The following is a 23,991-nucleotide window of genomic DNA, read 5'->3' as shown; positions in this document are numbered from 1 at the left end:
AACATTTTCTCAGAAAGACCTTATATTCATTGCATGTGACTTTTTGACAAACTAACCCATGTACTAAACATAGGCAATCCAAAAAGGAATATGATCCTGCATAAGTACAAAAGATTAATAGGTGCACAGATGCTGTATGTATTTCAACAGAATCTTCAAAATGTAACTGAGACTGTCATTATATAAGCCAGCAATAGTCTCTGTAAAAACACAGCAAATTTTTCAAAGACTGGTATAAATAAATTGAGGTCACTTCAAACCAGGATTTCAATGAACAATTTTTTTTTAATTTTTTAATTTTTTTTAAGGCCAGAGGGTACAAATTATGTAGGGCTCCAGTGAGGATTTCCCACACGAAGCTCTTGGGGAAATAGTTGCAATTACCTGAAAAATACATGTCAAAGAGACTTCATTTTATATTTACAGCAAGGATCAACGGTAAAATTTCCTCTCTGAATATAGTAGTTCAAAAAAGACACACTAATGTTTAGACTTATAAATTAGTATCTTCTGAAGAGTATTTGTCTAATAATTCCTTTTCCTTGACTTACTCATGCAATCTTACCTCTATATTAAACATAATACTGAAAAAAAAAAAATTGACATACATTTGTATCACAGTGTGTATATCCCTTGTATCAATGAACAAAACCAGTGTTAATGAATCTGAGGTCCAGACCAGATAGAAAACATATAAAAGAATTACACAATTAAAGTTAAATTCAAATTGCTTGCCCAAACCCTATTAATTACATGCCCACATAGTCAACGTCTTGATCCTTTCTGAAAGAATGACATGCAGTTCTTTTTCACCTGACAAGCTCTGGTCTTGTAATCTTGCAAATCCCTTAGGATCCTAGGATGTCTTACTTGTTCACACTGTACAGGAGAAATTTCCAACTATATGGCTGGTTGGATAACCAATAGTTTAGAGGCAACATGTACTGAACTGGGTTTCTTATACCTCACTTGAATCAGGCTAAGTTCAATTCTTTCCTTCTCTAAACAAATTCATTTAAACAAGGAAAAAGAAACAGAATTGATCAAAAAGAAAGGACTGTATTCCTAGCTGAAAGGTTTCAACCAACTTACTATCTCTCAAGTATTAGTTCCATAAACACATGTGAAAATCACTTTTATAAATACATTCAATGGTTAAACAGGATAAAATTTGCCAAGAGTCTCTCAACTGCTCCTTAGAAAATCATTAGATGTGAGCTGGACTGATACAGAAGATGTTGATTAACTACTTAATTAAGCTTTCAACATGTAATTTAAATTCTCTTCATAAACCCACTAAATTTTCATTTGGAACATACAAATGCATTTTGTTCACTGTGCTTTTTCTTGAACATTACACTGAGTGAATTTAATACTATAAATCAATATCAATTCAATATTCCTTGACTGTCCTAATTAAAGCAAACAAATGAACTACAATAATGACTATAATTTCTGTTCAGCTAGTATACATAAGATGACTGACAAACTAACACAATTTAATATATAAGAGAAATATTCATAATTATAGACTTTGTCAATAAAAGGGTGCACCAACTGTGCATATATCTGACTTCCTGAAGAAACAAGAATGCTAATCAGTTCATTAGGGACCTTTGGGTTGTGATATTTTGTGACAGGATGTAATAGCCTGCTTGTCCATGAAGCCTAATTGTACTCAAGATGAAAAATTATTTCCAACAAAGCACCATCCTTCCTTTTTCAGATTTCCTACTGGTTTCTCTTTATGAGCTGCATGCCTTTCAAGACTTCAGCATCATTCGGCTTTCCTTGTCATAGGAATAAAAGTTAAGACACGTCCAGGCTTCATCATGCTGTGCAGAATTATCTAACCTTTACATCAAACCTTTTTTGCTTCGTAATTTATTGAAGCTCCTGCTTTTCCAAAAGTGAGCTTCCTAATTAGTGTGTTCACAGAAATTACTAGAAACGGAATGCAACTTAACCATTCTGAAATTATTGCCTCTGTACTGGGAGAGGTAGTAGGTAAGGCAATCTATTCATGTTTATAATATTTTCTGTTCAAAATACTGTTTGAATAGCCTAACATAACAAAATACATAGCACAGCTGCTTTTACTTGCACTGATTTATTCTGACTATGATAAAATATTCATCTCACCTGTTTCTGACAGCAGTCAATACCCAATGATTGGAGAACACAAGAATGAAATAGAAAAAGTGTAGCACGACAAGTCAACTTATGCAGTATTTAGCTTCTACAAACCTGCAGTTACTGATTTTTATGAGTTAAAGCTACCTCTGGACTAAGGTATTTAAGCTCCAGACATAGTTTCTTTAGCTGACTATCTAAGCCTTAAAGGAAATTCATCTATGTTGTCAACCTCTACAACATCTTGAAAGCAAATGCTGCAGTTTGTGTTCTGCATGAGTAAACATTTCTGTTAGTATATTATCATCTCTGAAGTAGGATTTTATTCCTAATTATTTACAAGAAATAATGAGCACCTTCCTAACTTTCCTGTTCCATGATAGATAAATTTACAAGTATCTTTTTACTAATTCTCATTTAATTTTCCAGCTTCAGAGTCCTAATCTATTTAAACATCCTTCTTGCTGAAATTATTACTTTCTATTGATCATTGTTGTCACCATTCTCTACCACATCAGTAGGTGTACAATATACTTTTGGAGCTGTGGTGATAGAAGTACTCAAGACGTAAGACTATTACTGATTTTTACAGCAACTTATTTATGCTTTCTGATTGTTTTTAACTACAGTTGTTCTCAAAAACTCATAACATTCTTCTGCTAGATGTATTATTTCATAGTCACTGAAATGCACTTGCCTTTCTGTTAGTATCTACTAGTATCTGCTTTTTGGCACGAGTTTCTCAATTTTATTTTTTAACTAGATATTATTTCAGAATAAGTAGTCATTCTACTATTCCCTTAAAAAATCTGTTTCCTTGGAAGACTTTGTTAACCCATCTTGTTGAAAGATGCATGGATATTCAGTTATGCTCTACTGAATGTCTTGGTGTAATCTGTGTTCTGCAAGAAATGGTTTCTGCTTAAAAAGACAAAACAAACAAACAAACAAACAAAAAACACCACAACGTCCCTCTCACTTAATACTGTATCTTGCATATGTATATACACCCATATATACATACACATATAGATATGAATATAGACTGAGCCCATATATATGATTGTTCTTTTTATTTAGTCTAGATCAGTTTTTCTTGGCACAGAAAGCAGACTTACAACTACACAGCTCAGTTTCTCCATGCAGCCATCTTAAAAGAAAATATCTTTTCAGCTCCAATTTCTCTGGTGTCTAGCACTACCTTAGTTCAGGTAAGAATATGTCATCCAAGGGGTACATACTTGAGTTTATTTTTAAATCTTTTCAAGTCTGGGGATTTATTGCTATTTAATTTATTATTTTATTTTAATGAAACTCCTAAAAACTTCAGCTGAGATCATCCCTTCATACAAAATATTGCACAGTTGGTTCAATCAAAGATCTCTCCAGAGACAACCCTTGCAAACAACTAATTTAACTTTTTGGTTATGGCTTATCTTTGTGGCACACAAGGATAATCTAAATCTTCAGCAGTACTGCTGAAGTACTGCTTCTGAAATGCTTGAAAAGGACATTTCTTCCTTTCCTAAGATGATCAGTATCCTTTCTAAGAGCTCAGTAAATTGCTCTAATAGTCTTCATATATGCGGATTGAATTTTAACTCTGAGAAAAGTTATGGCATTTACTGACAAGGTCCACCCATTTACCATCTGAATATCATATTTTAACTTCTTACACTATTGTTTTACAGCTGTGACCTATTCTGTCTCAAATGCAATTTATAATCTTCTATGAAAGTATTCCACTAACTTTCTGCCATCAAGTTCCAGAAACGCCTAATGTGTCAGTAACACAAAAGGAAATTAGGCATCCTACTTAATCATTTTTGGAATTTCAGATGTTTGACATTAGCACAGATTTATTTCTCAATTCACTGCTCTCTGCTCTCCTTCTTAAGTGAAACTTATATCTTCAGGCTATTCTTCACTCAATCCCAAATGATTTTTAACTTCTTTTATATCTTTTTTTATGGAGGAGATTTAGAACTCTCCAAATTCTCCTCTATACTATTGGCTTCTTCAGATGTAAAAACATTTCACACTATAGAGACATCGTGCTAGTGAGTTTCAACAAATCTCTCAAAACCATACTGAATTGGAAAAGAAAGGCACTAACAACAGCAACAACAACAATAACAAAGAATAGCTTCACCAACAAAATAAACCACAATAGAAAAAATTAGTAGTAACACTGAAAGGTTACAGATACTCCAGAGTCCAGAGAAAGGCCTAAAGCCAAGTTATATACGGTTTGGTTGCAGCTAGTCTTCTGAAGAGAAAATTGGCCCTAATGCAGCAGTGATAAGCGCCACTTAGCTTTAGGGTCTCTTGCTGTCCTTTATTTAATAGAGTTAGATTAATCAAGAGCAATGAATAACTGTCTCCTGAGTCCTCCTGTCTTTATACGTAGCAAAGTAGATTTCCAGTTAGATAATAATCTAACTATGCCTAGTAAAGGAATTTCAACTTTTCTCTCTATGTATGCTGATATTTCTGCCCTTAGGATATTCTCCATGGCCAACAGTCAGTAGAGAGGTTAAAGCTAGAGAACAATTTCCTTGACTTTAATTAAATATCTCCCTGTCACATATGAGAGAGACAAGCAGTTCAGTTGGGTAGAGAGCTTGGAATAAATAGTCATAAGGTAAATTTCATTTAAGCAATAAAAGAATTTTTTTGTTGTAATTGTTGCATCTACCAAACTATTCTGAGTTGTAATTCGTACACTAGAAAATAAATACAGGGTGATGCACATCTTTCTCTTATATACTTTTATGAGAAAAATCATCCACTAAGATACACACAGAGTTAAACCTAACAGCATTTTCCCCCAATTCCATTCACTACCGATGACTCCATTAATAAGGCTGTTCATGTACTTAGCTTTTAAGAGAAAATATATTTTTTTTTCAACAGTATAAGCTACAGACTGAAGCTAGATAAATTTAGAGTTATTGCCATCAAACTATTTGTATGTGTTTTTTTAAAGAATACTCCAAAGGATATGGACATTTTTGCTACGAACTTATCATGCTTATCTTCAGCAACTGGAAAAGTCTGCAAATCCTTCTCAAGCTGTTGGAGTTGCTTTTCCATATGCTTCAGGCTCTTCTCCAGGTTTTCTGCCGAGACTAAAAACACAATACATTAACTCTGTTAACACCTTAAACAAGAAACACTGTAAAATTTGTCAGTTAAAATCTTATCCAAAACAGCATACTGCATTTTCAATTTTGAAATAAAAGCAGTGACCAAATTACAATGCATGATGAGGAAATTACAATGCTCAGTTTCCCTACTTATATAGTTGCATTATTCTAATTAGAATATTGTTTTAATGTTGCATTTTGCTTTATTCTTATGACTAAGGTATAGCACAGTCAGTTTTAAATAATCTGAAATATATATATACCAGTCTGTCTTCTGATTACCTGTAGGCAGCTTTAAAGCAAATCCAAGAATCACAAAGTTTGCTTAAACAACAAACTGTTAAAACAGAAAATACCAAAATTTCTATGATAGATCATGAAGAAAGTAAGACCCTCAAAACAAAGAAAACAGGTTACTGAACACTGATGAATGAAACTTAAGATCCAGCTCCCTAATTTGAAAACACAATGCCTGTTAAGAAACACAACAGAATTTGTAAAGTCAACGTGCCCTTCAAGCTGGAGAGAAGTGCAGACACTGAGATGAGGTAAAGCAATACATGGGCTTAAGAGAAAGAAAAGAGCAGAAAGGAAACATCAGGGATCTATAACAGGATGCAAAATTTCTTACCAGAAAAAGAGGAATGCAACTTCAAAAACATTTGAAGGAATGAAGGGAACACTGATGATACAAAACAGAGAGGTATCACTGACATACCAGAAGACTCTGCTTCCATTCAACAACATCTAGACAAACTAGAAGTTGGGCAGAGAGGAACTTAATGCGGTTCAACAAGGGCAAGTGTAGAGTTCTACACCTGGAGAGAAATAACTGCATGCATCAGTACAGGTATGGGGATGACCTGCTCTAAAGGAGTTAAGCAGAGAAGGACCTTGATATCCTGGTGCACAACAGGTTGACCATCAGCCAGCCTTGAGGCCACTAAGGCCAATGGTATCCTGGGGTGCAGTAAAAAGAGTGTTGCCATCAGGACAAGGAACATGATCGTTCCCCTCTACTCCACCCTGGTGAGGCCACATCTGGGGTACTGTGTCCAGTTCTGGGCTCCCCAGTTCAAGAATGACAGGGAACTACCAAAGAGTCCAGCAGAGGGCTACAAAAATCATTAGGGCCTGGAGCATCTCTCTTACAAGGAAACACGATAGATCTTTAGCCTGTAGAAAAGAAGACTATGAGGAGGTCTTGTCAAAGCTTATAAATAGCTAAGGGCAACAGAACAAGGACCAATGGACACAAACTGCAACACAAGAAGTTCCATATGAATATAAGACAGAACTTCTGTATTGTGAAAGTGACATAGCACTGGAACAGGCTGCCCAATGAGGTTGTGGAGTCTCCTTTTTTGGAAATATTGAAGACCTGCCTGTACGCTTTCCTATATAACCCACCATAGCAAACCTTCTTTAGAAGAGAGGTTGGACTAGATGTACTCCAGAGGTCCCTTCCAGCCTCTACAGTTCTGTGATTCTGCGATGCAATTTATTTATTTTTTTATCAACTATTTCATTCAAAATATACTGTTCCTACAAAGATAAAGTTACCTTCATCTACAAAATCCCTGGAAAAAGTTTCTGGCCCTATGATGTCAATAGGATCTGTAATGGATCCATAATTTCCTTCTGCATAGAGATATCCGATAGAAAACATGAGATGCACTCACTGAACACATCTTTCTCTCACAAAATTCTGCCAAGAATCGTCAAATGACTGGATTAAAATGTTGCATAGCAACTACAATTCCATTCATAACAGAAAGGTTAACACAAGTATAAAATGATCAATAGTAACCGTGAAAATGCTAATGCAGCGTAAAAAAAGTAATTTTTATACAATCACTATTTCTAAAAAGTATAGGGGATAAAACTGTATGTTCATATTATAATTTATAACTCAATTCAGTTTATAACCATAATTTTAAAAACCCACTGTTTACTCAAAATCACAGTTTTCCAATTTTATGTCAGGCTTGGCAGATTTTCAGTGAGTGATTTGGCGAACTCTAATCATCACTAGATAGGTCATTTAGCTTTAGCAGTTAAGAAACTGCTTTGTTGGAGAAGTAGAGCTAAAATTAGAAGTTGACAGTGCTTACTGAAGATGTGCTTCAAGTCTTGATAGGTTTCAGAATCAATATTGATTTTAATATAAAGTCATACCTCTGCTGTCTTAAGAAGCATTTGAGAGTAGGTGCACACAAGTTTAAGAAAATAAATTAAAAATATATATATTTAGAAAGCTCTTAGGAAATACATAATATATACCTTGTGCTTAATATTAATTATCAAGTTCAGTATCTTTGCAACATAGTTTGTCTTGTCTCAAATGTGCATAAAATTAAAATACTTACAAAATGTCTGAATGATCAGAGCCAGAAAATACACAAGTTTAAAAGGAAAAAATGTAGGTAGCAGCTGAGAAAGAGCTGATTGCTTTTTGCCAGATAAAAAAATAAAAATAAATAAAAAATCAGTGCCTAGAGCTGATTTGCAAGCCACATTAAAAATCAATGACAAAGCACTGAAATTTTCAAATTCTTGTTTTCAGCAAACCCTTTTTTAAAAGAAACCTTCAGTTACTTCTGGTTTTGTTTTTGTTTTTTTTTTTTGACCTTGAACAGTTATGTATTTGATCAAGAATCTTCATATGTCTGTCTTGTTCTGTAGTTGGTTAGGGTTTTTTCTTCTCTGTAATTGTCTTAGGTTGTTCCTGAGTATGAAATTTCAGCATTCTTATCATTTCAGCAATACACATCTACTAGATATATATTTTCCTTTAAGACTATATTTCTGTAGACAGTCTCGAACAGAAACTAAATCACAATATACTGGTATTGTTTTGGAATTACTGTTTTATCAACTTTCAATTTAGCGAAAACAGATGAAAAATCAAAACGGAGAATCCAAGCAGCTCTTCTAGAGATCACCTGAAATATCTATCAACATTTGTCCATGCTCATCTAGAAAATACGGTATAAAGTCAAGAGTATGATAGAATGGCAGAAGAGGAAGAAAAAAACAACCTATATTTTACTCCTACTCCTGAGAAGATTCAGATGTAAGTCCAAGCCAAACTGAAGTGAATAACTCATAATAATGATTCTGAATTTAAGCGAAGGAATGGAGTTTTCAGTGTAGGTGAGCACACAAAACCAAGTTGTCCGTTGAACTACAGTCTATACGTGCCTGAAGACTAGGTCATTTATACACTCTGAGTTTCCTTATCCTTGCTTAAAAAAAGACTCCTTTTATCCTTCTAGGCAGTACTTAGCCTTCCTCACTTTTCAGGGTTAAAAAAACTTTGTTCTTCAAGTTTCCTCTCTTGATTCAAATCTTTTAGTACTGTGGTTATTCCAAAAGCTTCTGCACTGCATCTGTTTTAAAATCTCTCCACATTTCAGGTGATGGCTTACCAGTCCTTTTAATATTTGCATTAATATTAGTACTGGAAATACCTTATCCGATTATCTTTAGATAAAAAAAAAATTTTTTCCTGACCAGAGCTCTTACTGCAGTATCAAGATGCATGATCTTGTACTTCATACTATTGATTTTCATTTCTTTTACTCTACTCCCTCAGCACTATTCAGTGATGACAATCTAATCCCACTCTCCACTGACAATGCCAGCTAAGTTTTTGTCAGAGTGTTTGTTGGTTCAATAGCACAAATTTATTTTGTTGCCATATTCCATTTAGGCAGCATTTTACACTTCCTCACTTTTTATCCTAATGAACATTTTATATTACATCAAATGCCTTTCACTCAACCTAGATTTCATGTGTCAAAACAAAAAAAAGAGAAATTAATATTCACAGCCAGCAGATTAGTTTGCTACCAGTAAATTCATTTTTATTTTGTGCCATTGTCATTAACCTCTATGTTTGATTATTCCTTCCTCTAAAACTTTCACATTATTTAGGCTAGATAAAAAGATGTGTAATTGCCCCAAATCAGTCTTTTCTGTGCAGTATCCTAAATGTTCTGTAATCACATAACACTACTGTAGCCACAGAAAAATTGACAAAAATCATATTTATTGAATTTTTAATTCCATATCTTGGTTACATCAGAATGCAGAAATGGAAATCAGTACTTAAAAGTACAGGGAACTCTGATTTTCTTTAAAAAAATCTTTATGGAGACCCTCCTCTCTCCCTCATTTCCAGATCATTATTCTTGCTTTATCTAAAGCAATATTTCTTCTAGTTTTGTAGCTATACTTCTCTCATCTCTAATCCTAGAAATAGTTCTCTAAAGTAATGCACTACTAGTTGTGTTATCCCCCGTTTATATTGCTGTAAAACTTCAGCTACTTTTTGCAATAGATACATTCTGCCCGATGTGTATGACAGTTTTCCTGGATGGCTGCCATCTCTGTACCAAGAGAATCTTCGTCTTGCCTACAGGTATTTAGCTTTCTTTGTGCTATTCTGGCCACTACATTCTGAAAGAGAGAGTGACAATGACATCCTGATCTCTAGCCTCATGTAGAAAACTATACCCCACAAAAAAAGATTCTGACAATATACCATTGCTTTTTCTGTTTGATCTTCATGAATACTGGATAGCGGTCAAATCTACTGAGTGATTCTCTAAAATTGACCGTGTATTATTGATGTAATATTTAAACACACAACATCCGTGTTGAATGACATAATAGAGCCTCAAATAAAGCAAAGCAAAACAATGAAATCCTTCACTGTCAGATGGTTTAGAGCCCTAACAGAAAAGTAGTATGCAATGCAAAGACAAAATGTTAGGAGGTTTCTGTAAACACTACCAGAGGTCTGAGATATCCATTAACAATAAGAGGTAGTTGGATATACTCAGTGTCACAGAAGACTGAAAATACAATATGTATGTCTTATGGTTCCCAAAATGACCTTTTCTCTTGTCTTCTGCAGCTTTTTCCTGGGTTTCTTGCCTTTTCTTGTTTTAATAAGGCGCTATATGCTACACTTGATTTTTTTTCCCCAAAGCTGACAATGCCATTGCCTCTCAAGCCCTAGGATGTTTTCTTCTGTAGACAAAGCAGCCTCCAGCTGCAAACATGAAAGCAAAAGCTCTCTAAGTAGGATTTAATTGATTATCTCTTATTTTGAATTCAAATATGAGCACACTAATATAGCATAACTGTAAACAATGCATGAGAATTTTCATATCCAGCTTTCCATTAATAATGTTACCATGATCATTAGGAATCGAGCTCAGACCTTAGAGCCCTATACTAACTACACAAGAGCCCTAGTCTGTTATTTTTAGAACTCTCTGTGCAAAATGAAGCTTGGCTCCATGTCTCTTTTTATGATGTACAGTTCGAGCATGAAAAAATGGGCAAAAGTTGAAAACAGACACCCTCAAATGATGAATAATTGGTCATCAGTGAATTCTTTATCTTTGGATTGCTATTGAAAGAATGAAGCACCTGCTAACCAAGGGGAAAAGATGACCGAGCAACAAGATATGCCACCTGCCACAGCGCAGGAAAATAATAGCCCCATGTTCCAGAGTACACATGATAGAGTAAGGAGAGAAAGGAGACACCTGCATCAGTTGTGGTTTCCCTGACTGAAGAACTCTTGAGCTTCAACACCTTGGCCCTTAGGGACCAAGACCATGAAGTACTACTGTGCTGACTGCAGGGTAGTATACATTCACAGATAATTTAGGATTGTTAATAACTAACTGCTTTGAACATACAGTAATACTGATTTATAATTATTAAGAATGAAGCATTAGCATGAAAAGTTAATGAATATCAGTCTAGTAAAGTTTTAAAGTTTAAACCAGACCAAATTTATCATTACAAACCATTATCACGATCTTTAGGTATACAAGTAGAGACACACAAATACACACACGAGCAAAAGCTCTTGCAACACTTCTCTACTCATTAAGCTTTCTCATCGTCACGAGTCTACACATATTCATTATTTATTCAGCTCTTCTATTCCACTGTGCGTTATACCACTTCAATGTTCCTTATGTAAATTATTTCTGCATAGCTCATTTGATGTTTTTGTCTTCTGCAGATACCTATTTTTTTCCCAATAATATATACAAATAACATTTCATTAATGTTAATCTCACTACTGCTTAAAATTCTCTTCACTCTCTTCCTGAAGATCCACCAAAAATAAAATTCAGATAGCAGAATTGAAATTCGTAGCAGTCTTCCACTTAGTTAGCATAGTCAACATTCTTGAAAACTATCATTTAAGGCAGAAAAACATACCATACGTAAGTAAATAATGTGAAAATAAACCTTGCATTTAAAAAAAAAGGGAATTCTGAAAAAAAAAAAAAAAGTGGTTAATCTGTTAGTTAAAAACACTGTTCAAAGAAAAGCTCTGAATAAATGGCTATTCCAAATCTGAATTCTCTTAAGAACTTACAAATGTGCAACCTGCAGAACAGCGGAATCATCTGTTGATTTTTGTTACTGAATGTAATAGCATATGGATCAAATCATGAAGTTTGTGCTGTTTTCTGAAAGCACAAAAAAGCCATCCAATACACATCAACCTTGACTACCTGAAAAGGTACCCTGTGAAAGTTCCACTTCAAACAAGACAAAGCAAAAATCCCAAACAATACATAACAGAAAGATTATTAGTACATACTGCTAAGAAACTTGCCATAAACTTTGAAAAAATCTGTAATAGAAAAAAAAACATTCTTCTTGACAAATGAATTGTGCTTAGCATATACATTAATATTGTTCTCTCACGCTGTCTTAATGTTTTTAGATGTTGGAGGTGATGTTCTGGGTTTTTTATCGAATATATATTAAACTTCCCTTGGCCTTTTTTTGCCAGAGAAGGGGATCACGGAAAGAGAAAAATCAAATGCCAGGCAAAAGCAGAATCAGAGAATGATTGTGGATGGAAGGGACCCCTGGGGTCCTTTTGGTCCAACCTCCCTTCTCAACCAGGGACACCCAGAGCCAGGAAGCTTCTGAAGACCTCCAACAAGATCCCACACCTGTGGGCAACCTGTGCCAATGCTCCATCACCCAGATAACAAAGAGGTGCTTCCTGGTGTTCAGAGGGAAACTCCTGTGCTCTGTTTTGTGCTTGCTGCCTCTTGTCCTTGCACGAGGAACCACTGAAAATAGCATGGTTCTGTCTTGGATATCCCTTTCAGGTATTTATGGACATTGATGAGATGACCCCTGAGCCTCCTTTTCTCCAGGCCGAACAGTTTCCAGCTCTCCGAGCCCTTCCTCACAGAAGAGGTGCTCTAGGCCCTTCAGCACCTTCATGTTCCACTCTCCATTTGATGCTTTACAGTATGCCCAGGCCTCCCTTTCACTAGGTAGAGGTGGACAGAACTGGACACAGTACTCAAGGTGTAGCCTGAGTATATGAATACCAATAGCATAAGTATAATTTCAGATGTGTAGTACTTTTGGCTGGAAAATGAAGTTCATTCTTTTCATAGCAGCTAGTAAGGTGATAGATGTGATTTGAATTTGAAAATACTTCAGTAGCACACCAATATTTTAGTTATTACTTAGCAGCACACACAGTCATGCCACCTTTGTTTCTCATAATACCTCAACAGTGGGCCTAGAGTGGGCAGGAATCTGGGAGGACACATGGGCACACAGCCAGGACAGCTGACTCAGAACTGACCAAAGGGATATTCCATACTACATGGAGTTGTGTTTAGCAATAAAAGCTAGGGAGAAAGGAACACGAGGGGAAAGATTTGGAGTTATGGCATCTATCTTCCCAAGTGCTAGGTGTGATGAGACCTGCTTTCCTAGACATAGTTGAATATCCACCTGAGAATGGGAAGTAGAGAATGAATTCCATGTTTTGCTTTACATAGTAAACTGTCTATCTCAACCCAAGAGTTTTCTCATTTTTGCTCTCCACATTCTATTTATTCCCCATCCCCATCTTCACCTGTGGTAAGAGAGGGACTGGCTGCATGATTGCTACCTAGCTGCCTAATGGTATAAGCTACAAAACAAGAAATTTCAGAAAAAGTACTATTAAAAACACTTCTATTATAAAAAATAACTGTGTGATAATGTTAAGTCTCAAAATAATTAAAAGTGTATGTATTAACAAAAGTGTATGTATTACACGTATATCTATTAAAAATAGATCAAACAATGAATACATCTTAAGTACTCTCCCAAAAAAATCTTCCTCTTCATTCAAATTCAATGCTTGTTGTTAATCACCACTGTATCAAGATTTTTTTTTTTCCTTCCTCAGTGAACATTTGAGTAAAATCTAACTAAACACAATTCCTACCTGGCAAGTTAACAAACAGTATTACTTGCAAATTAAAAATATATTACTTTTTTATTCAAAATATATAAAAATTATAATTTGGTTCCTTGCTGGAAAAAAAAAAAAAAAAAGGAAAAAAGTGAAATTAATTATCTGTAAAAACAATGACTAAAGTCTCAAAATGAGAAAACAGATAAGTTAATTGTAGAGGAAAGAGAGTCTGCAGTTTTATATTGTTATTATGATGTGAAAGGAATACCCTTATGTAAATTAGAGTCAAGCAAATAAAACGGCAGCCTGGGTAGATGCAGTATAAATCTTCAGAATACCATAAAATAAGAAATGAGTAAAGTGTACTAAATTACAAAAATATTTCTTGTCTGAAATACTAATAGAAAAGCAAGAAAGTCATTGTGGTTAAGAAGAGGCAGCTTTAAATTATATGAATCTTCAGAAAATGCCGTATCAGTACGTACATTAGCTACAATGAAACTTCTTCCTGCTGATCTAGGAGTACTTAAAAAACAGGATTTGTTATACTTCAAAGCAAAAAGGTATCTTTAATTCATGTACTGTAGCAGGGAATTAAGCCTACTTCTCGTATTACAAAAGTAGAAACTAAAACATTAGTAGGTAATGGGGAAAAAAAAACAAAATGAATTAAATACCCTGAAGTAAATTATAATTGCATAGGTAACCTGTCCCTTGCTGCTTGCCTGGGAAAGATATATTTGAAAAAATTAAAATATATTTTTCTAAAGGAATAATTAATTTACATATTTTAAGTGTTTTATTATTTATAAAGTACCATAACCTAGATTTGATTGTGAACAGAGAAAGATTCACGGGTGAAATAGCAATTGGTGACTGTCTTGGACGCAGTGACCATAAAGTGGTTGAATTTAAAATGGTGATAGGAGAAAAATTGAATCATACAATCAAAGAATCATAGAATCACAAGTTTGGAAAGGACCTACAAGATCATCTAGTCTAAACATCTTCCCATTAACATTGCTACCACAAGCCACTAAACCATCTCTCATAGCTCCTCATTCAGACGCCTCTTGAACACTGCCAGGGACAGCAACTCCACCACCTCCTTGGGCACGTCATTCCAGTGCCTGACCACTCTCTGAGAGGAAAAGTTCTACCTTATGTCTAATCTAAACCTCCTCTGGTACAACTGCAGCCACTTCCTTGGGTCCTGTTTGTTGCCTGGGAGAAGAGGCCAAACCCCTCCTCATCACAACCTCCCTTCAGAAAGTTGTAGAATGTAATGAGGTTTCCCCTGAGCCTCCTCTTCTCCAGACTAAACAATCCCAGCTGCCTCAGCTGCTCCTCATAAGACTTGTGCTCCAGATGCCTCACCAGCTTAATTGCTTTTCTCTGGACACATTCCAGGTCCTCAATGTCTTTCATGTAGTGAGGGCCCAAAACTGTATGCAGTACTCAAGGTGCAACCTCACCAGCGCTGAGTACAGAGCGATGATTACCTCCCTGCTCCTGCTGGCCACACTATTTCTAATGCAGGCCAGGATGCTGTTGGTCCTCTTGGCCACCTGGGCACAATGTCAACTCATGTTCAGCCAAGCATCAGCCAACACCCGCAGGTCCCTTTCCTCTTCACAGTCATCCAGCCACTCAGCACCAAGCCTATAACGCTGCATGGGGTTATTGTGGCCTAAGTGCAGGACCCAGCACTTGACCTTGTTGAACCTTATCCTATTCACCTCAGCCCAGCAATCCAGTTTATCTAGATCCCTCTGAAGGGCCTCCCTACCCTCAGGAAGATCAACACCACCTCCCAGCTTGGTGTCATCTGCAAACTTACTGAGGGTACACTCAATCCCTTCATCTAGGTCACCAATAAAGATATGAAACAAGATGGGCCCCAGTACCAACCCCTGGGGGACACCACTTGAAATGTGTCGTCAGCTGGACTTAACTCCATTAACTACTACCCATGACCCTCTAGCCAGTTCCTTACCCAAAGAAGAGTATACCTGTCCAAGCCATGGGCAGTTTCCCTGGGAGAATACTGTGAGAGACTGTCAAAGGCTTTGCTGAAGTCTACTTAGACTACATCAATAGCCTTTCTCTTGTCTACCAGTTTGGTCACCCAATCGTAGAAGGAGATGAGGTTGGTCAAGCACAACCTGCCTTTCATAAACCTGTGTTGGCTGGGCTTGATCACCCAGATGCCACTCACGTGCTGTGCGATCTCACCCAAGATCATTTGCTCCATAACTTTCCCTGGTACTGAGGTCAGGCTGACAGGCGCATAGTTCCCCAGATCCTCCTTATGGCCCTTCTTGTAGATGAGAATGACTTCGGCAAGCCTCCAATCTTCTGGGACCTCTCCAGATAAACAGGAGTGCTGGTAGATGGCTGAGAGTGGCTCAGCAATCACCCCCACCAGCTCCCTCAGCACCCTAGGATGCACCCCATCCGGTCCCATGGACTTGTGACAGTTCAGATGGAGGAGAAGCTCTCTAACCATTTCCACCTGAATCACCAGGGGTGTATTCTGTGTAGCATCCCAGACTTCCAGATCAGGGTGTAAAGTACCCTGAGGATAACTGATCTGCCTATTAAATGCCTTACAGCATTCAAGGACAGCCTGTTCTTGTGCCTTTAAGATTTCCATTTTGAGGAGCATCTAGGCTTCCTGGATCCCTTTACGCTTAAGGAGTGACTCCCAAGGGACCCGTGCTACAAGCGTCCTGAACAGATCAAAGTCCACCCTCTGGAAGTTCAAGATAGCAGTTTTGCTAGTCACCCTTCTGACATCACCAAGAATACAGAATTCTAATTCTACAATTTAATGGTTGATCTGCCCAAGACAGTCCCCAACCTTCACATCTCCCACCAGTCCTTCTCTGTTAGTGGAGAACAGGTCTAGCAGGGCACCACCCATGGTAGGCTCTCGTACCAGCTGCATAAGGAAGCTATCTTCCACACACTGTAGAAATCTCCTGGACTGCTTTCTCTGCACTGTATTGTATTTCCAACATACATCAGGGCAACTTCCACAAGCTGCTCGTAGAATGCCTCGTCCTTTTCTTCATCCTGATTAGGCAGTCTATAACAGACCCCCACCAAGATGTCGCCCTTACAGGCCTTCCCCCTGATCCTTACCCATAGACTCTCACCTTTCAAACTCTTCAATGTCAAAACAATGTTTCATTGTCTTTAATATAAAGGGCCACACCACTACCCTTCCTTCCTTGTCTATCCCTTCTGAAGAGCTTGTAGCCACCCATCACAGCACTCCAGTCATGGGAGTGGTCCTACCATGTTTCGGTAATAGCAACTAGGTCATAGTTAGCCTGACACACAATCACTTCCAGCTCCTCCTGCTTGTTGCCCATGCTGCGTGCATTGGTATAGATGCACTTCAGCTGAGTCATCTTCCTCAACCCCAGCTCAAGCATCATTCCCCTAGGCTCATCTCTGGTGAGCCCTGTGTTGTCCCCTTCCCCCATCATAGCTAGTTTAAAGCTCTTTCAATAAGCCCTGCTAGCTCCTGCGCTAGGATTCGTTTCCTTCTTTGAGATAGGTGGGTTCCATGCATGGACAACAGGCAAGGGGCTGAGTAAACTGCCCCATGATCAAAGAACCTGAAGTTTCTGCCTGAACACCAGCCTCTAAACCAATTATTCATTGCTTGTGCTTTCCAAGCCTGCTCTGTGTCCCTCACTGCCCCTGAGGGTATAGAATAAAAGATAGTTGAGCTCCCGCTCCTTGAACTAAACCTAAACCTCTGAAATCTCTTTTCATAGCTCATAGGCTTCTCTGAGCAATTTCATCACTGCCCACCTGAACTATGAGTAATGGAAAGTAATCAGTGGACCTAACCAGCTTCGGGAGTTCTCTAGTTATGTCCCTGTCCCAGGCCCCAGGAAGGCAGCACACTTCCCTACAGTTCAGGTCCGGTTTGCAAATGGGGCCCTCAGTTCCTCTGAGAAGGGAGTTGCCCACCGCAACCACCTTTCTTTCTTTTCTGACAGAGGCAGTCTCAAGGCGTGGGGGTGACTGCCTCGCCTTAGGCTCCTTCTTAGAGAGATCCTCCCTCACCTCCCCACTCACCTCCACTTCAATTTCTAGTGTCTCAAACCTGTTGCTTAGAGGGAGCTGGGGAAGCAGGCTAGGCAGGCAGGGGGTGCTCCATGATGCTGAGTCAGGACTCTCTTCTAACCTCCTCATCTGTCAGGTCTGTCTGACTGTGACAGGGCAGGGGGTTCACCACTTTTCTGGGGATATCTCCCTGGCACCCTTCCCTCCGGCATGCCAGCGAGTCACTCTACCAGTCAATCTCCCGCTCACCTCCCTGATGGTCCTTAGTCTCTGCTAGTCTCTGCACCTCCTCCTTGAGTCCCACCACCAGGCTGAGCAGCTAATCCACCTGCTCACACCTCACACAGGTGGAAATCTCTGCCACCCTCCCCAGGCAGTAGCAGGCTCAGGCACTCCCTGCAGCTGGAGATCTGAACAGCTACATTTCTAGGCAGGCCTTCCGTCTGGATCGCCACAGTCTTCTTGAAATAAGCCTGCGCCTGCTGCCTGGTGGAGACCACGTTTAGGCCTGTGGTCTCAAAGACTGCCAAGAGGAAAGCCGATCTCCTGAGCAAGAAGGAACAATACACTCCTCACCACTTGAGCCATCTCCCACACCCACAGCTGCAGCACCATATGGGCAGTGTGCACTGTGCTAACTCACTGAACTCCCCATTCTCAGTGGGTAGCAACAACAGTTACCCACCTCGGGTGCTCCCCAAAGCTATTTAAAGCTTATTATCAGGTGTGAATGTCAAGGGCAGGTGATGACACGTTCGTAGGGTGTTTAAACTGTGCCGCTAATGTACTAGCTCCACCCTTGCTGACTCAGGAGCCTGCCTACAAGCTGCCAGCTCCCCAGCACAAGCGCAGCACTGTTGCTTGCTTTAAAAAAGCCATAGAAAGCAGATATCCAACTCCCCCAAAAAAGACACCCAAACCCGAGCCCTGGATAGCAGATATCAGGCTGCTTGGGGAACTAGTAAATAAGGTCCTCTGGGAAACTTCTTTTGAAATCACTGGGATTTGTTGGTGCTGGTCACTTTTTAAGTACTATTTCCTGAGAGTAAAGAAACAGGCAATTCCAAAATGTCACAGGTCAAGCAGCTGAGACAGAAGGCCAAGCTGGCTGAACAAGGATCTTCTTCTAGAGCTTACGTGGAAAAAGGTATATAGCAACTGGAAGAGTGGTCAGGTAACATGGGAAGACTATAGTGAAGCTGTTCACCTTTGAAGGGAAAAAATTCATGCAGCCAATGCTGAGTTGACACTGGCCAGTACTGTGGAGGATAGTGAAAAGGTTTTTTTTTCAATACATTAACAACAAAAGGAGGGATAGAAAGAATGTTGGTTTGTTAGTTGAGGAGAAGAGTCATATTACAAAGCAGAGATATTTAACGTCGTCTTTGCCTATGTCTTCAGCACTGATGATGGGCACTGGCACTCCAGGTGCCCTGAGTTGGAGGACTGTGACTGCAGTAATGATCAATTCCAAGCCAATCCTGACTTTGTGTTAGATTTGCTGCTCTACCTGCATGTATATAAGTTCACAGGATCAAAGGAGAGTCATCCCAAAGTACTCAGAGAGTTGGCTGATGTCATTGCAAGACCTCTCTCAATTATTTCTCAGTCGTCTTGGGAATCTGGAGAGGTTCCAACTGACTGGAAGCTGGCAAACATTGTTCCAGTTTTCAAGAGCAAGAAAGAAGACCCTAGTCATCATAGACCTGTCAGTCTCCCTTCAGTGCCTGGTAAAATTATGGAGAAAATTATGCTGGGAGTTACTGAAAAACACAGGACAATGTGGTCATCGGTCACAGCCAACACAGGTTCATGAGGGGAAGGTTCCTGTTTAACTAACTTAATTTCCTTTTATGACAAGGTCATCTCTCCTTGAGCACAAAAAGGACATAAAACAGTTGTTTAGACATTCACTGTGAAAAAGTTATTGCATATTAAGTCACCTTTCTTTATAAAAATATACTTCTGCAAGAGTACTAAAAGGATTTTAAAATACATGAGCTGTGGTCTTTAGAATCTGCTTGATTTTTTGAAATTCCAGTGCAGAAGGAGTATTCAAGATAAAATAGAATATTATAGGTAATGAAACCAGTATATATAAATGCCAATTTGGCAAAGACATCTGTATGAGAACTGTTGAGCCAAGGCCTGAACCACTGACTGATCACCTGAGGCAAGGACTGAGTCAGCCATTGGAGCACAGGTGAAGGCAATTCACCTGTGTGACTAGAAGGGGTCGAGCCTAGCTCCACCTCTCCTAGGCCCCATTTAAGGGCTGACTGCTGCTAGAAAAGGATTTCTTTCTGGAGATTCCTCCTCTGTGGAGTCTTTCCTGCGAAGCTAGATCTTTGGAATAAGATGAGTGTTCCTTCCCTGTGTTTCTTTTCCCATTTTCACCACGATAATCTTTCCAGATGTAACAGCATTCTAAGTTCTTATCTTTTTTACACAGTATAAATGAAATGCAATATAATACGCTGAAGTAAACTCAATATATAATCTTGAAAACATGATCGTTGATTTTCATCCAACAACATTTTGAGTGAGATCAAAAATTCATCTAATCAATATTGAATATCTAAAAAAGAATAGAAAACCTGGACTAATTGGTAATTTTACTGACTGCACTTCAAATCGCCAGTATTCTATTTCCCATAAGCTTTAGATAAGACAAATAGCAGCTTATGTAAGATGACCGACAATCTACACTGAAATAGTGGCTTGTATAAGTTACATTTTAGTTATACATTTAGTTATACATTTTAGTTATAAAATACTAAACTACTATATAGTTATACTATTCAGTGATATACTGAATTCAAGCGCAATAAAACCAACAGTGTACAGTTAATGAAAAACCAGTTGTCAGTTAACAGAGAGTTCTATGAAAATAATGTATAAAATACATTCAAAGAAGAAATTCCTTCTATTATCAGTATAAAAATTTAGATGAGGGGCTTGGAGCATCTGACAGACGTTTAAACATAGCTGAACTTCTAAGTGGTTATAATACACTATCCACAATTGGAAACTCTAAGAACTGTGATAACAGAAACCAAACTCAATGTGGATGACCACTACCTCAAGATTTCTCTACCAGGAAGTTTTTGCAAAGCTATCATTTCTTTCTTGGAGACTGAATGAGGCATAAGAATGATTCTGAATAAAGCAATACTGATAAATAGTGATATTCTCCAAAGTGACGTAAACTAGAAAATGATTAACTGAGACAGCCCATCCAATCTTCCTCCTGCAAGAGTTAGACAGTGCTGAGGTGATATCAACTTCAAACTCCATGCTTAGTCAATTTAAATTATTTAAGCTGTGACATAACATGCAGAAGAAACTCTTAATTAAGAACTTAAAAGTAAAAAATATGCTGCTGCTGTTTATATTGAGATTTACCACATTCTACACTTCATTATGAAGCAGTAAAAAGAGGAATTTATTTCTCCAGACTTTCAAGACTAATGTTGTATGAGGAATATACAGGCAAGAAAGACAAAATTGTTCAATTCCATGTTTAGAATAAAAGATGGAATGATGGAATTGAAGGGTGAGAAGGGCCCCATAGTAAAAGTGAGAAAAGGGCTTCACAGGGACTAAGGACAGGGGGGATGAGGTAGTTAGAGATAGTTTATAGAAGTAAGAATGTAGAGCTTGTTAGAAAAATAAGGGATGGCAGATGCTGGGCCTGGGATAATGAGTGGGATGAAGGCCACAAAGGTTTGAGAACAGCCCAAGGACATCTGGCAGTGAGGTGATTAGATGTCCATAGGGCAAGCAGAAACTGGTTTTGGGTGCTGTTCCTCCTGCAAGTCAGAAGTTTACAGCAAGGAAGACTGTTTCTTCATCCCACGACCACCAGGAGGAGACCCCCACAACTCACTACGTGAGGGGGGGGGGAGGGAGTCTGCATGATAATGGGTTCTCGGAAATCTAATGAACATGTATCTGAATTCCTGGAAACAGTTGATTATGTATTAGTTTGGCCTATATCTGTAGCACAATTTTTCCTCACGGTGTGCAAGTTAGGTGGATCTATCCCCCTTGCACCCAGTGTATGCGCAACGCTGAATAAACCATACCTTCTTTGTAATCTTACTTGGTTACAGAGTTTGATTCCGCACGTCAGTTTGGCACCCAGATGGGACACCTCTGTTTGGCTGCGGGACTGGCTAAGAGGGGGGACGCCTTTGGCATGGCCTGAGGTTTCTTGGAAAGAGTCCCCTTCCTCATCTGGTCACTGTGGGGACAGACAAGGACCATCCATCGGCGGACCAGGTATGTGTATGGAAAGGGGCAACCCGTAAGTCATGAGGAGATATCCTATGCAGGATATGAAGGAGCATGCATGCTCTCCTCCCCCCCCCCCGAGGTATGTGAGCTCATGAGGTTATGTCGCTGGCTGGGGTAGGGAGACTCCTTGGGGAAGTTTGTACGAAGGGGACCTTGTAAGTCGTACACGAGGAAAGAGCAATAGCTCTCCTTTAGAGGACTGGTAACAACAGGTATCTTGTCAAATGATAACGTGGGAGTTGTAGGTTGTATTATTGTTATCACCATCTGTTGTAAGTGTTCGGTACCGTGTATTTGAGTAATTGCTATCAAAACACTCAAAAGGAGTCCAGAGCTCTGATTTGGTAAAGTGTAAAGCCAGCATTATGTGTGATTGCGAGTGAATGTGCTGAATACTTGAGATGTGGCACAGCTGCAGGGTGAGTGCGGAGTATAACAATGATCGTTGTCTGACTGTCTTTACGTTTTGGTATGAATTTATGAATGGGGACGACGAACCCATAAAGAGATTCCCATTCCATTCGGGGAATGAGTGTCAACTTGTTTATGTAATATCGTGTTCTGCTTGCAAGGAGGTGCGTGAGGGAGATGGGTCAATCAGTGCTAGTTCTATAACGAAGTGTTCATAACCAAAGGATACGGATTGTTAGGGGAATGCTATATGGTATTAAGGGTGTTTATGGAAACTGAAGACCTGTATTGTTTGATTTGTGGGTTTTGAAGGGAATGGGACAAGCTGTTTTGATGGTATAAGAAAGTGGAATTGTTAATGGTATACAGAGATATAATTGAGGGTACGAATAGTGGAATAGTTTGCAAAGGAAAAAAGGGTTAAAAAGAGAGTTTATCTGCGGTAACATGAGAGCAACCCCCCCACACCATTCCCCCGCAAGCAGAACTTGGTGTGAGAGAGAGAGCTGGGGACAGAGACTGCTGATGTAAATAGCATTACTTGCAAAGGGGAAGGCAGAGAGGATAGGGTACTGGAAGTGAGAGTAGCCTTCATCTGCAGAGATCTAGGAAACCCGAAATCTCAGTGTTAGCACTGGAAGCCTCTGGAGAGGAGGAGGTGAAACTGAAATATGATGTTAGTAGTTTATGTAATGATGAGAGTTTGGAAAGTGAAAAAGTTTGGGAAGGACATAGGGTGAGGAAGGCAAAGATGAGCAGGGTGTAATAGGGTTGTCAGGACCAAAGAGAGGTGAGCGATATAAAAAAAAAAAAAAAACAACAAAAAACAACAACAAAAAAAGCAAATGATTTAGAAACAGAGATAGGAAGGAAATTGGGAATAACAGCAATTGTTACTGTTGTGGCACTAGATTAGGGCCGTAGGACCCAGAGATCCCCTCAGAAAGAGGTAGGGGGGGCTAGAAGAACCCAGGAAGGACTCCACCCCACTGGAACGGAAAGCAGTGTGCAAACTGAAGGGAAATGGGACACTGGTGGAGAAATCCTACCAAGCTGAGAGGGAACTGTCTCTGATTGCAAAGCTGAAGGATGGGAACCTGGGAAGTTTACCCTAACAGATCCACTGGTTAAATTGCAGCTAGGGGAGCAGGATAAAGAGGTTTATCTTCTGGTGGATACGGGTGCCTCTTACCACCCGTAGATGATTTTGTAAGAGTAGTAGGTGCTACTGCTCAATAAGAAAAGGCTTACTTTTGGGATCAATTAAATATAGGCTGAGGAAACAAGTAGGAATACATAAATTCTTGTACATGCCAGGTTACTCTGGCAAGATTTATTAGAACAAATGAATGCAGAGATTAAATTCAATAAAACTGGAGCTAAGAGTCAAACAATATTAACTGATTGAAAATTGTAAGTTTGACTTTAATACAAACTGGGAGAAATAAGGTTGTACCACCAGAAGTTACAGAAATCTTAAATGAGGTATGCTTAGGAGTGTGGATACCAGGGATACCTGGCAGAACCAAAATTGCAGCCCTAAATAGCAGTTAAGTTAAAAGCAAGAGTCAGCCCAGTCAGGGTAAAGCAGTGCCCTTTGAGGATATGTGATTGTAGGATAAAAGAAATAATAGATAATTTTTTGGAGTCTGG

The 23,991-nt window shown here is 38.7% G+C and overlaps 1 protein-coding gene across 4 annotated transcripts in view; it reads right to left on the bottom strand.

Annotated features, from left to right (window-relative positions):
- The window catches only part of DIAPH3 (diaphanous related formin 3), a 234,552-nt gene that overhangs the window by 83,440 nt on the left and 127,121 nt on the right, over positions 1-23,991 (bottom strand). For all 4 annotated transcript variants that reach the window (XM_085215773.1, XM_085215776.1, XM_085215772.1 and 1 more), the window contains one exon: positions 5,141-5,264. In XM_085215773.1, the coding sequence (XP_085071899.1) occupies positions 5,141-5,264 (124 nt within the window). The remainder of the gene's footprint in view (positions 1-5,140; positions 5,265-23,991) is intronic.

Source organism: Meleagris gallopavo, chromosome 1, assembly GCF_905368555.1.
Source record: "Meleagris gallopavo chromosome 1, MGAL_WU_HG_1.1, whole genome shotgun sequence".
Classification (NCBI taxonomy): Eukaryota; Metazoa; Chordata; class Aves; order Galliformes; family Phasianidae; genus Meleagris; species Meleagris gallopavo.
The sequence above is the reverse complement of the archived record's forward strand: the minus strand, read 5'-3'. Positions and strand labels throughout refer to the sequence as shown.